General features: G+C 35.7%; 1 protein-coding gene across 1 annotated transcript in view; it reads right to left on the bottom strand.

Moving 5' to 3' along the window:
* The window catches only part of Col4a5 (collagen type IV alpha 5 chain), a 222,209-nt gene that overhangs the window by 117,285 nt on the left and 88,846 nt on the right, over positions 1-16,078 (bottom strand). Inside the window, exons 4-10 of the mRNA XM_052171348.1 lie at positions 13,483-13,527; positions 8,018-8,062; positions 7,872-7,934; positions 5,509-5,562; positions 5,128-5,154; positions 2,875-2,955; positions 1,231-1,293 (exon numbers count right to left, since the gene is read on the bottom strand). Coding sequence (XP_052027308.1) covers positions 1,231-1,293; positions 2,875-2,955; positions 5,128-5,154; positions 5,509-5,562; positions 7,872-7,934; positions 8,018-8,062; positions 13,483-13,527 — 378 coding nt within the window. The remainder of the gene's footprint in view (positions 1-1,230; positions 1,294-2,874; positions 2,956-5,127; positions 5,155-5,508; positions 5,563-7,871; positions 7,935-8,017; positions 8,063-13,482; positions 13,528-16,078) is intronic.

Below are 16,078 nucleotides of genomic sequence, written 5' to 3'. Positions count from 1 at the left end.
CCACAAGATCATGCCAGGTAAAATCTCATCATAGATAGGGTTGGTGACCTCCAGGCCCCTCTTCTCACTGAGGAGTTATGAGCAGCCGTGAGCTGCTAGGGAAGGGGCAATCACCCTTCATTGAGAATGTGGCTACTCTTTGGATTCCCATACTCCTGTGGATGACCTCACTCCCATTTTCAAATAGGCAGCAATAACTGGATTTTGGGAGTTACTTTTAAAAAACATGAAGCTGGGTGGGGAAATATTAACAGGCATATGGGGAGAATTAGAGGTGAGCAATAGAACATAAAATGATCATATTTTATTGTGTATATGTGCAAAATTCTCAAGAATAAAGACAATATTTTAAAAATATTAAATAGGCATTTACAGTGTATGTACAGTGCCTTTAATATCAGCATTCTCTTTATTTGCATATCAAACCTCAGTGTCTTTGCTTGCTCTGTCAAATACGAGTTAATTGAAGGAATATTCAGAAGGGTGGATTAAACCAGTTAATTAGTTTACAAGGGTTAAAGAAATTCAGGGTTTAATAACAGACTGAGAAAACACCAATATTGTAGCATCAGAATTATGAAAAAGTGTCATGGTCCAGAACCTCCCCAATGGCATCATATTTACAATTAAATCCAACTAATGGGGTAGGGTAGGGGTTAAGCCTTTCCTAAGGAGTTTCAGTAGGCTCTTCTGGAATGTAGCATGCATTATTTTCCCTGTCACAACAGTCACAAACAAAAGTGCATTATCCACAAAAGCATAATGAAAATATGAAAATTGTCACTAAAATACATAGAATGTAGGACACACAAAGGTATATAAAAAGTTACTTTGACAAGCATACAATTTTGTGATCTTTTTAAGAGGATGGCAGCAAAGGTCTAACTCCAATCATCACTACAATGAAAACTAAGTATTATAGTAGTATTTATCATTTTTATATTTCCTGCACTGGACAGAACAAGTGCTAAGCAAGCATTCTACCATTTAGCTATGTCTAGCTGCCATTTCATGTATTTACTTTTATGTGTGCATTTTTCACCTATATGAAAATGCAGGAACTTTGCTTGCTTATAGATAGATTCCTTGCCATAACAGAGCCAGCATTAAATAACAAAATTAAAGGCATAAATATTGAAATTAAGTTAAAGTTAACTTTCAAGTAATATAATCAGTAATCATATCCATGAATCAGAATGCAAAGGAGAAAAAATAGTTACAGAAACTTACCATTAAACCTGGTGGGCCTGGAGGACCACTTGGCCCTTGTGTACCCTTGGGACCAGGTGGACCCTGTTATAAATGGAGTAAAGAAAAGTATGAAAAACAAAAACCCCTAAACTCAACCCTTCATCTTATCTCATCTTATAAAGAAATAAAAGTATGCAACTTAAGTTATTTTCATAAGTCTATAACCCTACAATATTATCAGAACTTAAAAAATGTACAAATAGAAAGGCTTAATAAGGTAATTCAATAACTTAATGTACTCAATAATAATAAGGTAAATCAATAACTTAAGTTATTTTCATAAGTCTATTACCCTACAATATTATCAGAACTTAAAAACTGTACAAATAGAAAGGCTTAATAAGGTAACTCAATAAGAGAGCAAGGTTATGTTCTACAATGATAGACAAAAACATGATAAATACATAATGAAAAACTGAACTACAGCAAGACAATATGAACAAACCTTAACAAGCCAAGGAGAGCAAATGCATTACAGGAAATTATATGACTATCACATATTATAAAGGCAAACTAGCCAGGCAGTGGTGGCACATGCTTTTAACCCCAGCACTTGGGAGGCAAAGGCAGGCAGATTTCTGAGGCCAGCCTGGTCTACAGAGTGAGTTCCAGGACAGTCAGGGCTACACAGAGAAACCCTGTCTCGAAAAAAACCAAAAAAAAAAAAAAAAAAAAAAAAGAGGAAAACTAATACAGCTGAGGGAAGAGGGAATAAAGCAACTTTCAACAGTTTGCTCAGGCTGATAGTTATATATTGAGGCAATCCAGAAGGCTGTGGCTTCCATGTAACATCATATTGATTCAAAACTATTTGTAACACTCTGTTGGGTTTGTGAGTGATCCTAGGTGTTTTGTGTTGTATCAGCATATATTCTACATATGATCTGTTATACTTTTTTCTTAAATATTCATAAGAAATTATATGAACAATCAATGACAAGATTGAATGAACTTAAGAGAGTATGACTAGTAATGTCAGGTAAAGAATAAAAAATGAACAAATGAAAAACATCTCCAATATTGTCTCTTGGTGATCAAACAGCAAAACCTCCTGATTTGTATTTTTGATAAAGGGATTGATCCTCATAAACTATAATGGACTTCCTCCTCTATAAATACTCAAAAGCCATTACTATCTCTGTATATTATCTATAAACTAACACAATCTTTTTGTAAGATTACATTTGATGATTACCATGCATAAATTGCATTCCTTCAACCTTCAAAGTATGCTCAGATGTCCTGCATAATTGATACTGTTATAAATGGCATTTTTAATATCTTAAAAGATAGACTGAGGCTCTTTATTTGTTAAAAACATTTATGGTCACCTCTACTGATACCTATAGCATATGAAGACGGTAGGAAGTTATTTTTTATGCAAACCTCTGTTGCCACATACACAAATACCGACGCTGGATACAAAGATAAAAGAAAGCAAATATGCCTTGTGAAAACTTTCACTTTATAATAGAAGGAATGCATTGAGACCATTGCAATGGTTTCATCGTTTAGATGATAATCTGTATCATTAAAACAGCAACAGTGAGTATAGAAGGTTCAGGACTTGTATGATCCTCTGTTTTAATCATGTAATAAATAAAAAAAATCTTATATACTTACTTGTATTCCAGGAGGACCTGGGTATCCTTGATTACCCTTTGGTCCTGGCAGTGATGACATAATTATACTGCCTGGTTCCCCCTAAAAGAAACCAACAGTGTAATTTATAATCATTATTATATGTGAGAAACAGCAAGAAGGTTAAAAAAATATTCTGAGAGTTCATTTTAGTACATAAATACAGTGAAAGACTAAGCACACCAGTAATTTCATGAGCAAATTTACTTTTGAAAAGTAAATTAAGACGTATCCATGGTATAACAGAGTACAGTAGATTTATTAGGAGTTTGTGGCACTTTTAGTTATTCATTAATTAGAAATATGCATTAGATATAAAGTATTTGTGGAGCATTGTGTTAGGCTCTGGACACTTAGTAATAAAGAACTAGAGACTCTTTTCTCCCGAGGCTAAAACATAATGGAGAAATATAAAACATAGCGAGTAAATAAGAAGGTAGGGTGTTCTGTTGCAGTCTATAAAGTAAAGCAAAATGGCATTGTGCGTGATAAATAAGTAATAAAGATAGTTAGCTAGGCAGTCACATTAGAGTAAGGTAAAAAGTGTATGTAAGTCTCAGCCTGAAGAATAAGCTTAATTTCCCACAAGTGACTAAAAGCTGCACTGGCTCAGTGGTAGAGTGATTATGTAGCATGCATGAAGTCTGTCATAAAAAAATGGAAAATTGAAATTCTCAAATGAGCTAAATTCAGACCAGTGATACTAGTGATCAAAGAAAAAAAAGTGTCTTAAGGCTGTTTCTACAACAATGACCAGCATGACAAGATCTGCACATGGGTGAGTGGCATTGATGTGATAGAGGTATCCAACTGCTCTGTTATTTGTTTTAAGGCCCAGTTCACAGGAGAAACGCTTGACTGATAGTGGAAGTCTGACTAAGAACACATTGCTAAGAAGCTAATTGGCTCCAGGTTGCATATCTAGTACCATAGTATCAAATTTCCCTCTAAATTCATCTCTCTCGAACTATTAGATCTTATCAGTTCAACATTAGATCGCATGAGCGAAGTGTCTTTGTGTGGTTGACAATGGTTAATGTAGAAGCTCAGAACTGATTAAAGTATGGAGAATGAGTGCCAGTGGGAAAACTCATATCACACCCCCCCTCCCACGATTTAGGGAACTTCATGGAAAGGGGGAGCAGAAAAGTTGTAAGTGCAAGAAGTTAAGAAGGACAGGGCAAAATAGTGTGTTCTGGACATAATGGAATTATTACAATGGTTGTGGTTGCCTGCACAAGAATAATTAGGCCAACATTGCAGCATTGAGGGAGATGGGTCTCATGAGACCCCATTGACTAAATGAGAAGTTAGTGACAACAGATGGCATCTGGGTGAAGGAGAGTCAATTTTCTTTAAGGGTATGGCTTCTGACAAGCCAATCATGCTTCCGTGGGTGGACTTAAACCCATGAGAATATGGACAGCATAAACTGAACTCAATAGGCTATGAGAAAAGAGAGGACATGGAATGTGAGAGGGTGGGCATGACCCTGGAAGTGTGGTGACTGGGCATAAATCAAAATATGTTGAATGCACATGTTTCTAAGAATTAATAAATATAAGAATTTAAAAGTTATGTAGTGTATAGTGACATCTATCTATCTATATATATAGGGGTTCAATGGATCAGGCAGGGTTAGTTGAAGGTTAATTTCTGGTGTGTTAATCCAAGCGTCTGGGAGATATTTCAGCAGAGATTTTAAAGAGGCTGTTGAACACATAAATCTTGAACTCAGAAAAAAAAATCTAATTTGAAGTTTTCAATGTAGATGGACAGTAAACAACATAGTCATTAATAAATACCTTGAACATTATTAATATTGCCAGGCATAGAAGAGAAGGAAGAATCAGGTTTGTGTCTTAATGGCTGCTGGATAAAACAGAATGAGCTTGTCCTGAAGAGTGAAGAACTATCAGATGCTATCAGAAATACTAGGAGACTAGAGTGTTAGAGAAAACAAGGATAAAGGAAACATCTAGAGAGAACCAGCAGTCAGCCCTATCTAAATAAAATCAGATAAAGCCTGAATGTGTTAGAAAAGCGATTTGAGCACAATGCACACATTTTTTCCAAGAATTATAGTATACATGATTACACAGTATTCTATTTAAAGAGTGCACTTTCTATGTGTATCCATTTGGAGACAGAACTTATAGTAACTATTCTACTGCAGTTGTAGACATTCTGCATCTTTTATTCAAACTGCTTATCTTCTTAGCATGTGATGCTTACCTTCATACCTGGGATTCCAGGAGGTCCCTATTATTAAGAGAAAGAAGGAAATTTTGTGCAATTTTGACAGAAATAAACAAAAAAACCATAAAATGTGCATAGGAATATAGGAATATAACATAAAAGAGAACAATATGAATAAATTTTATAGGGTCGCAGAATAGTTTATATTATAGGATTTTATAGGTAAAATTTATATTGCCCATCACAGAATCCTTGGCTTTAATCAGCAGGAGGCCTTTTTTGCCATTTAATCTTTGAAATTCTCTAGTTTGCTACTTTAAATATGTGATACTGTTCCATTTGAGTGAACTCTGTATTCACACCTTTTCTGTTCTGTTACTTCTTAAGTTCATTTTAGTCCTGAAATTTAGAACTTACTGGAGGACCTTGTAAACCAGGAAAGCCTGGACTGCCTGGAAATCCACGTTCTCCCTGTAAGTTAAAATGGAAGAGTGTAAAGAAAAAAAGAAACAGTGAATAATTGTATGACAAACAATGGCTTTCTTTCAAACATACCAGATCATCAAAATGTCATTTGCATCCACTTTTCAATTACTTCAGAATCAACTATCCAGAGCAATTCAATCTACCAAGCAACTTTTATTCCTACTCATCTACCCCAACCAAATATAAGGGGAAAACAGTACCTCTGACATATTCTTTTGAAAAACCTATTTTGAGACTCACACCACAAAATTTCGAAAATCATCACATTTAATTGTTAATGATTTGCTGCAATTTCCTGACCAGGTACTATACAAATTCTTATTTCAAACTTACCATTTCACTTTCCTCTTACTGTACACTATTTCAAATTATTTTTTTTTGCCAAAATGAAAAGATGGCAAGGAATAAGGCTATTAATAGCACCAAGAAGGCAGTAACAACAGTCCCAGAAATTGCAGGCCATTAGATTTCTTAGGTACCCATTTTTTCCATTCACTATTGTAAAGTAACAACAAAGATATTTGGTTTGGAAAACAACAGGTAAATTGAGATAGAAGATTTTCAAATGCCTGTGTATGATATAGCAATTCTAAAAACAAACCTGTCACAGGTTTAAAAGGACAAAATTACTACCCATCTGTGCTTTTGAGTCATTGTTCAATGGCCTTTTCTGCATTACCTTTTATACAGGCACAAAATAGGCCCAAAAACATTAGTAAAGAAGCCATACATTGTAGATGCTACATCAGGATTCATATTTTACATATGTAGTGAGAAGTGTAAGAAAAATCTGTTCAGGCAGTATTTACAAGAAAATCACTTAATTTATATAAAACCTATTACATAAATGATGCCTTAAAGCATACATTAACTGTTAGATATATGAAAGGGCATGAGCATTTGGTTTCCCTATATAAAACTTCGAATACTAGTCTTCTTGTTGCAAAAGGCATGCTGGCAAAACACACATAGATGTGTATGCACCAAATACACACACACACACACACACACACCTAAAAGAAAAGAAACAAAGTAAAACATAGCTATGCCATGAAAATAGGAACAAAATAGTTCACTTTTTAATGAAATGTGTTATACAAACAAATGTCCTATTTTCCCAACTATCAAAGACTACCTGAGCTAGAATGGAGAACATAAATAAATTTCTCAGTTCCATATATTTGCCTTAAAAATCTACACATTAATGGTGCACATTTAGTCCAAGAACTTGGGAGACAGAGTCCAGTGGATTTCTGAGAGCACAAGGCTAGCCAGAGCTACATAATGGGACTCTGTGTTAAGAAAAAATTATTGTTGGCAAGGGTTACAGAGTCCTGGGAAATACTGGATCTAAAAGTATTGTGTTGAATGTATGTATGTTTTAAAAATTCTCAGAAACATGCTCATTGTATTGCAGGAAGTTAACTATATACCCTAATGTAAAAATCTGGGATATGACATTAATTTAAAAATAGAGGGTAGATCTAGAATTTTAGAATCTTATGCAGAAAACATAAAATGCTAAAAGGATAAACATAAAGTAATGGTGCATTTACTTAAGAAAAACAAGAAATAAAAAGATATCAAATGGTACAAAATATCATTTTACAATAAGAACATTTTTCTCATTATCTATTGATGTATCTTAGTGATAAATTGTTGATTCCAAACAAGAAAAGTGCCATTATCTAAAGCTTTGGGTTTTTTAATTGTTAAGCACATCATTTTTGTTCATGAAAAACTTGGATTTTTTTGTTCACAATGACAGTTAAGGAAGTTAAAAAAATAATCATGAATCAAATCACAGAGTACATAAAGGTGTCTGTTGCCCAAGTTCAGACAATCTGAATTTCATACCCATATCCCACATGGTGGAAAGAGATAGACACCCACAGCCGGTCCTATGAAGCCTGTGTGTGCTCCATGGCCTGCATCAGCTCCTTCCTCCACGGCATCCATAACATACAACAGTTTTTTAGCTTAAAACATGAAGTATTCAAAACTTTAAATAGCACCTATTTTAAAAATCAAAATCAGTAAGATATTACCAAGTATTACTCATAACAACTTCTACAGTATGTGAAACAAGCCTAATCCACTTTTAATATTCATAATACTTTACACAAAGATTCTTTTTTAAAATAACTTCTAACCCAATGCACTATCCTCACTAGTTAGGTTAAATAAATCACTGAAGTTTAATATACTGAAAATGCTGTCTTACACAAAACCATTCTCTCTTTTTAGACTTTGATCAACAATCTGTTCACAATTAAGTTTTTAAAAAAACTCACCTTGGTTCCATTGCATCCAGGGATACCTTGAGGTCCTGGAGCCCCATCATGGCCTGGCATCCCCTTTGAAAAGGCATATAACACACTTACAATATTTCTTAGATTACCTCTTAGGGGAATTTTAAAATAATGAAAACCATACTTACAGGAAGACCTGGTGTCCCTGGAAATCCAGGAAGTCCAGGAGGACCCTATAATAATAAAGAAATAGCTTGACCCAATGACAAGGCCATTACAAATTATGCCTCACTGTTACCAATCACCGTTGGTTTAATAACTAGAAAACTCTTTCACAGAGCTGTCTTTAAAATTCCTTTTACAGAAAAGTAGAGAATCTTGTTTGTAAGCACATTTTCTTCATTACAGTTAACAGTGGCACGTAAAGCAGCGGGTGAAATGTCTGTCCTTACAGATAAAATTCTTTCAGGTGTGTGAATAATGAATTGACTAGGAGATGAGAGAGCAACAAATGGATCTCCCTCTGAGAACATTAATGTAACTAACGCCAAGCATCTTTCAATTAAATTTCCCTGTCGGGATCAATAAAATACAACTTGACAACTATTTCTGTTGGTGAGGATATAAGAAAACTGGTTCTCTTGTCTGTGGTGAGAACATGGACTCAAATATTATGGCAGGGAATTTGAAACTATGGAGCAAAATTGGAAACACTACATATTCTTTAACATAACAATTCACTTCTGTGCATCCATCCCAAAAGACACTACGGATTAGAAAACACAGTGTTCTATTTTAGGTTTGTGACTGCAACACTATTGGAGCAAGGCTTGGAAGGGACAAAAAGCTGAAGATGCTTCTGAAAGATTGCAAGCCAGAAAACAAGGAAGTCTCAGTGATCAATGACTTTTGCAAAAGTGACAATGGGCAAGAAGCAAACTTGAAAAGACGCCTACCAGATCAACGGTGGTACAAAATGGCTTTCAATAAACTAATGTGCATATTCATGCATACTTTTAATACCAGCACTGCCAGGTCTACAAAGTAATGTTTGTAACCTATCTCAAAAAAGTAATAGCTGCATTGATTGAAACATTACATTCCATGTATTTTTAATATAAAAAAGCCAAAATCCCTCCTTGATCACTACTTCAAGTAATTATAGTTGTTAATTTATTTATTTATTAATAATTTATTAAAATTAATAAATTTATTAAAATTAATTTATTAAGATATTAATTTATTAATTTATCAAAATGGTAGTTAAAAATGGTGGCCAGAGGTAGTGTAGTCTAAATTAAAATAATCTGTAAATTGTTAACATAAGACAAGGGTATGGTGGTTAATATTCATGGAGACATGCAGAAGTTTCATTTGCAATGTGAGGCATTGACTTTAAAACATTTCAAAAAATGTTGGTTGTTTAGAGACTGCATACAATGTCAAAGTGTTCTATTGTTTTGAGGGTAGAAATAAGCACAAGGATGTTGTGTCCTTTCTTTATTTGTCTAAACTTATTTTTTCTACTTTTAAATTCTGTATATTAATAGTAGTCTGTAATCTGAGACCTAAAAGTACAATCTAAGGTATCAAGCACCTCTAAAGTTGTACTTCAGAAAGAAGGACTATATGAAAACTCCAAGATATCTGGAAGTAGCCATTAATAGAATGACAAGTTCTTTATAGTTTTCACTGTGCTTATCACATGATAGGTACTTATGGCTATTTGAGATACCATGCTATTATGGAGAGCTTTAATGGTATATTTGATATGAATTTACTCCAAAAATCACAGTTATACCTGCCAAATTAAACTAAAGATTTTGAGCTGGAGAGTTGGCTCAGGGAGTAAGAACACTGACTGCTCTTCCAGAGGCCCAGAGTTCAAATCCCAGCAACCACATGGTGGCTCACAACCATCTATAATGGGATCCGATGTCCTCTTCTGGTGTGTCTGAAGACAACTACAGTGTATACATACATAAAATAAATCTTAAATAAAGAATTTGACTTTCTTGTCATTTTTTCCAATACTAGATTCACTCCAGTCATAAACACCACATAAAGCAACCAGAACAGCTTTTCTGTTTGGATTTTTTTTTTTTTGAGATGTAGTCAAAATTCCATACTCAGTGTTGGCTTGTAATTCATGGCAATTTCTTGTCTCAGCATCACATCTGCTAACATTAAATATTTAATGCACCAAGTTGGGATACTACAAGCTGCTAAAACTTATATAGCCAATAGAATGTTTTTAAAGTTTATGTGAGGATTTTTATCTAAATATTTAAATATCAAAGAATTAAAAAATTCAAAAGTTCTAATATTAATTCACATATAAGCATGTCAGGTAGCCACCCATGCATCTAATAGTCAAAATAAGAGACATTACTCTATAAACAGAAATTTGTAGCTAAAACAGGTATTGGAGATATAGTCTTTACCTAAGAAACTGGGGTTCACAGAAGATAGATCTTGTCTTTGAAAATGTCAGGACAAGGAAGCGGGAGTGGGTGGGTTGGTGAGCAGGGGAAGGGAGGATGGGATAGGGATTTTCAGAGGGGAAACCAGGAAAGGGGATAACATTTGAAATGCAAATAAAAAATATGTGATAAAAATGAACTGCAAAGAAAGGAGAGAGAGAGAGAGAGAGAGAGAGAGAGAGAGAGAGAGAGAGAGAGAGAGAGAGAGAGAGAGAGAGAGAGAGAGAGAGACTATCACTATTGGTAAAACAGTATCCTCTGCCATACACTAGCCACCTGTGAGGGATAATTGGTATTAGCTGTTAACTTGCAGTCTAGAGAATCACCTCTGGGCATGCCTGTTGGGGATTAGCAATTGTTGTGGGAAGATTTAATTGTGGACAGGTCCATCCCTTAGGCTTGGGAAACTTGAACTGGATAAAATGAAAAAAGTAAGCTCTGTACTAGTATGAGTGTATTCATCATGCTCTGCTTCTGATTGTGAAAGTAGTGTGGCCAGCTGCTTACCACTCTTGCTGCCTTGGCTTTATCATCATTATGAACAACTTTAATCCCTGAACTGTAGGTCAGGATGAATCCCTTCTCCCTTAAATTGCCTTTAATGGGAAATTTTTATCAGAGCAACAGTAAAAGAACTAATACAGAAATTGGTACCAAGAATTATTGTTTTGATAAAACTGACCATGCTGGTCTTAGGCCTTTGGAAATGGTTTTTAGTAGGAATGTAGAAGAAATGAAACATTGGGTTAGAAAAGTCCCTGGGGCTGGAGAGATGGTTCAGCAGTTAAGAGCACTGACTACTCTCCCAGATGTCCTGAGTTTAATTCCCAGCAACCACATGGTGGCTCACAACCAACTGTAAAAGAATTAGATGTCATTTTCTGGCATGCAGGTATATATGCAGACAGAGAACTTTTACATTTAAAAAATACATAAACTTTTAAAAAGAAAGAAAGATCCCTGAATACAATAAGCAGAATTTATTGGTTATTCTGCTGGGAACTTGGAACATAAGAACACTGGGAGGAACGTGTACTGTGGGTCTAGTAACTGAGATTTCAAAGGGAACCAGGACTCTATCAACAACTATGCTACAGAGCATTCATGGGATATTTTGGCCAGCAATTTAGCTTCATTCTGATCATTTCCTGAGAATTTGATTGAAGGTAAATTTAAAGATAATGGGTTAATGTATTTGGCAGAGAACATTTCAATACAGGAGAGAATTCAGGATGGTACTGAGAATATATGTATAATCAATAAAGATGTCAGTCTCATTGAAGAGAAACCTACCTTGCACTGGGACAAACCAAAAGGTATCATGAAGGTATCAGAGGCTCCATCGAGAACTAGAAGCAGAACTTGACAATGTAGCTCACATTGTACAAGTTTAAGGGGCATGAAAGATATATGTCTAAGTGAATCACTGAATCTTACTCTAAAGGTTTTTGTTTTTTTTTTTTTTTTTTTTTTTTTTTTTTATAAATCTAAGGTCAGAGGATTTATGGTGTGGTTGAAGTCTCTGCAAAATGCCCTAAGAGGCCAAAGTATGAACTTGTAAAGGTAAACCCTAAGTTGCAGTTGAGATCCCAAGATAGTGGAGGTGATGGGAACAAGGGGCAGCTGCCAAGGAAAGCTGTGGGGGTGGAAAAAAGCAAGCCTAGGGAATAATCTATGTGTGTTGTAGGTGGCAGAACTAAAGGTGTGTGGGACTGCTCAAGTGTTTTGGACTCCAGTTGATTACGTTACAACCCCTAGATGCTAGCCTTAGAGCTGCAGGATTTGATCTTTGTCCCATTGGATTTTGTTTTATGTTGAAGGGATTGTTTCTGGCTATGTCCCTCTTATGTTTTGGAGTAGGGATATTTTTTTTCTGTGCCAGTATTATGCCGAGGTGCATACTTTGCTTTTTTTATTTTATAGTATTTCATAGTTAAGAGGCTTAGTATTAAGGGAACTTTAAAAGTTGAACTGAATGCATTTTAAATGATTCAATTGTCATGAGCCTATGAGGACAAAGCTTGGAAAGTTATGGCTTAAACGTTCTGTGTTTAGGTGTCAGGCTGACAAGGAGGATAGTTAATTTTAGATATCAATTCTAGAATCTAGAATTACCAGGCAAACAGCCTTCTGGACATGCCTGTGGGGATTTTCTTGGTTACATTAGTTGGTGTTAGATGATCCATTTTCATGGTGGTTGGGATCATTAACTGAGATGAGGATCAGAGGCTCTGCCAGTGCCTGACAAATACAGAGGGAGCCACTCTAAGCCAGCCATTGAACTGAGCACAGGGCCCCCAATGGGGGAGTGCCACAGGACGAACAACAATAGGAACCAATCAGTACCCCCCCCAGAGCACCTAGGGACTTATCCACGAACCAAAGAGTACACATGGAGGGACCCATGGCTCCAGATGCATATGTAGCAGAGGATGGCCCTGTTGGACATCAAAGGGAGGAGAGGCCCTTGGTCCTGTGAAGACTCGATGCTGCAGTATAGGGGAATGAAAAGACAAGGAAGCAGGAGTGGGTGGATTGGTGAGCAGGGGGAGTGGGGATGGGTTAGGGAATTTTCAGGTGTGGGGGGGGCAGGAAAGGGGACAACATTTGAAATGTAAATAAAGAATATACCTAATACCTAGCATAAAGAAAAAAGAAAGAAAAAAGAAAAAAAAGAAAGAAAAAAAGAAAGAAAGTGAGCTGAGCACAAGTATGCCAATTCTGGCTTTCCACTGTGAAACTAATGGGACCAGTAGCTACAAACTCCTGCTGTCTTTAGTTCCCCACACAGATGGACATTACCCTTGAATTGTGACTACTAGCAAGTGTGCTAACAACAATGGGTAAAATTCCAGTGGGCTGCATCTTTTGACACAGAACTACAGATGAATAATGACTCTTGAGAGGGAGTCTTTTGCAAGATGATCCCCAGGAATGAGCCCCCTATTTGATTATCCAATAACAAGCGGTCAGCCTTGAAATCATGTATGCATATAAGCAAGAGTAAATGGACTTAGCATGTTGTATCTACATATGATGTAATATAAACATACATGTGTAAATATGTGTGCAATGATAATTAGTTTAATTTTTTGTTGCCTCATACCATTTCACTTGGTTTTATCTGTTGACAACAACAAAGCATTTACCATACACTGAATATTGCTTACTCTGATTCCTTTTGGTCCTGGTGGCCCTGGAATTCCATCATCACCCTGGAAAACACAATATATTTAGTTCTTTTTTTCTTCAAATCAGTCATCTAATAACTAATTTTCCATTATGTAGCCTGAATTTTTTTGGTAAAATTTTCTGAAAGTTGGTGTTAATTTCATACAGCCAAAGAAGATTTATGATTAAGATTCAAAACAATGATAAATTAGATGAACAAAACAAAAAAAGGATAGTATTTTCCTGGGAAGAGTGTTGACATGAAGAAGAAATGTTGCATGCATAAAGATATACAAGAAGCACACAAGAAAATGAAGATAAGATAGAAGTACAGCTATTTCCAAACTCATTTGTACATAAGGAAACAAAAAAGAAAAAAAAGCTCAAAATCTTGACAGTTTCTATAGCACATCAAACTGTGAATGTACACGCTGTTCATGAATTTCAGCTTTTATCTTTCCATTTATTTCAGAAAGCACATCTTACAGAATAACTTAAAAATCATGAACTCTCCTTTCCAGCTTCTGTTCTCTGTTCCTTGCAAATTCTACCTACCCATTTTTAGTCACATCTGTATAGCTGAAAAGATTAAATTTTATCTCTGTAATTTTTTTTGTTAAGTGTTATCTTTAAAGTTTTGAACAAAGAAGAACTAATACAGTCTGATGTAAAGATACACAGGTCTGGAAACAAGGACATGAATGCTGTTAATTCAGTCTCTAAGTCCCTATAAAACTGTCTCCTTTTATAGTTTAATGACATACTGTTTTGGAAGCAGATGTGTTCATGAGATGATTTAATGGATTATGATTCCTAGTTAAAATAACTAGAAGATCTCTTGTTCAATAAATATTTTATGCCTTCCCACTGAAGGCAGAAATAAGACAAAAGTGTGAACATTACACCAGTTAGACCAAGCAGCACGGCTAAAGAAGAACTTCAGAAAAGAAAAATTACAAAGCTTTAAGTTATGAAGGACCTATATGATACATATGGTGAGACTGTATGCCTGAAACTCAAGACATTTAGGAAACTATAACAATACAATAATTCTACAATTATAAATAAAATTAAGAACTCATTAGCTTTATTATAGCACCAACCATTTACAAGTCTTTTTTTCTATATTCTTTGTTTACATTCTGAATGCTTTCCCCTTTTTGGGTTTCCCTCTCCCCATCAGTCTCATAAACCCTCTTCCCGCCACCCATTTCCCAATCACCCCTCTCCCATTTCCCTGTCCTGGTATTCCTCTACAAAGCTGGATCAACTCTTGTCAGAACCAGAGCCCTCTCTTTCCCTCTTCTTGGGTACCATTTGATATGTTAATTGTGTCTTGATAATTCAGACCTTCTGGGCTAATTAATATCCACTTATCAGTGATTGTATTCCATGTGTATTCTTTTGTGATTGGGTTACATCACTTAGGATGATATTTTCCAGTTCCAATCATTTGCCTAAGAATTTCATGAATTCATTGTTTTTAATTGCTGAGTAGTATTCCATTGAGTAAATATACCACATTTTCTGTATCCATTCCTCCTTTGAGGGACATCTGGGTTCTTTCCAGCTTCTGGCTATTATAAATAAGGCTGCTATGAACATAGTGGAGCATGTGTCCTTATTGCATGCCGGGGAATCCTCTGGGTATATGCCCAGGAGTGGTATAGCAGTGTCCTCCAGAAGTATCAAGGACAGTTTTCTGAGGAACAACCAGACTGATTTCCAAAGTGGTTGCACCATCTTGCTATCCCACCAGCAGTGGAGGAGTGTTCCTCTTTTTCCACATCCTTGCCAACACCTGCTGTCTCCTGAGTTTTAGCCATTCTGACTGGTGTGAGATGAAACCTCAGGGTTGTTTTGATTTGCATTTCCCTAATGATTAATGATGTTGAACATTTCATAAGGTGCTTCTCCACCATCCTAAGTTCTTCAGGTGAAAATTCTTTGTTTAGCTCTGTACCCCATTTTTAATAGGGTTATTTGGTTTTCTGGGTTCTAACTTCTTAAGTTCTTTGTATATATTGTCAGATTATATTTGTATATATTGTCAGATTTAGGGTGAAGATCCTTTCCCAATCTGTTGGTTGACATTTTGTCCTTTTGACAGGGTCTTTTGCTTTACAGAAACTTTGTAATTTTATGAGGTCCCATTTGTCAATTCTTGACCTTAGAGCATAAACTATTGGTGTTCTGTTCAGGAACTTTTCCCCTGTGCCCATGTCCTCAAGGGTCTTTCCCAGTCTCTGTTCTATTAGTTTCAGTGATTCAGGTTTTATGTGGAGGTCCTTGATCCACTTGGAGTTGAGCTTAGTACAAGGAGATAAGAATGGATCAATTTGCATTCTTCTGCATGTTGACCTCCAATTGAACCAGCATCATTTGTTGAAAAGGCTATCTTTTTTCCACTGGATGTTTTTAGCTCCTTTGTTGAAGATCAAGTGACCATAGGTGTGTGCATTCATTTCTGGGTCTTCAATCCTATTCCATTGATCCACTTGCCTGTAACTGTGCCAATACCATGCAGTTTTTATCACTATTGCTCTGTAATATAGCTTGAGATCTGGGATACTGATTATCCCAGATGTTCTTTTA

This window comes from Apodemus sylvaticus, chromosome X, assembly GCF_947179515.1.
Source record: "Apodemus sylvaticus chromosome X, mApoSyl1.1, whole genome shotgun sequence".
NCBI lineage: Eukaryota > Metazoa > Chordata > Mammalia > Rodentia > Muridae > Apodemus > Apodemus sylvaticus.
The sequence above is the reverse complement of the archived record's forward strand: the minus strand, read 5'-3'. Positions and strand labels throughout refer to the sequence as shown.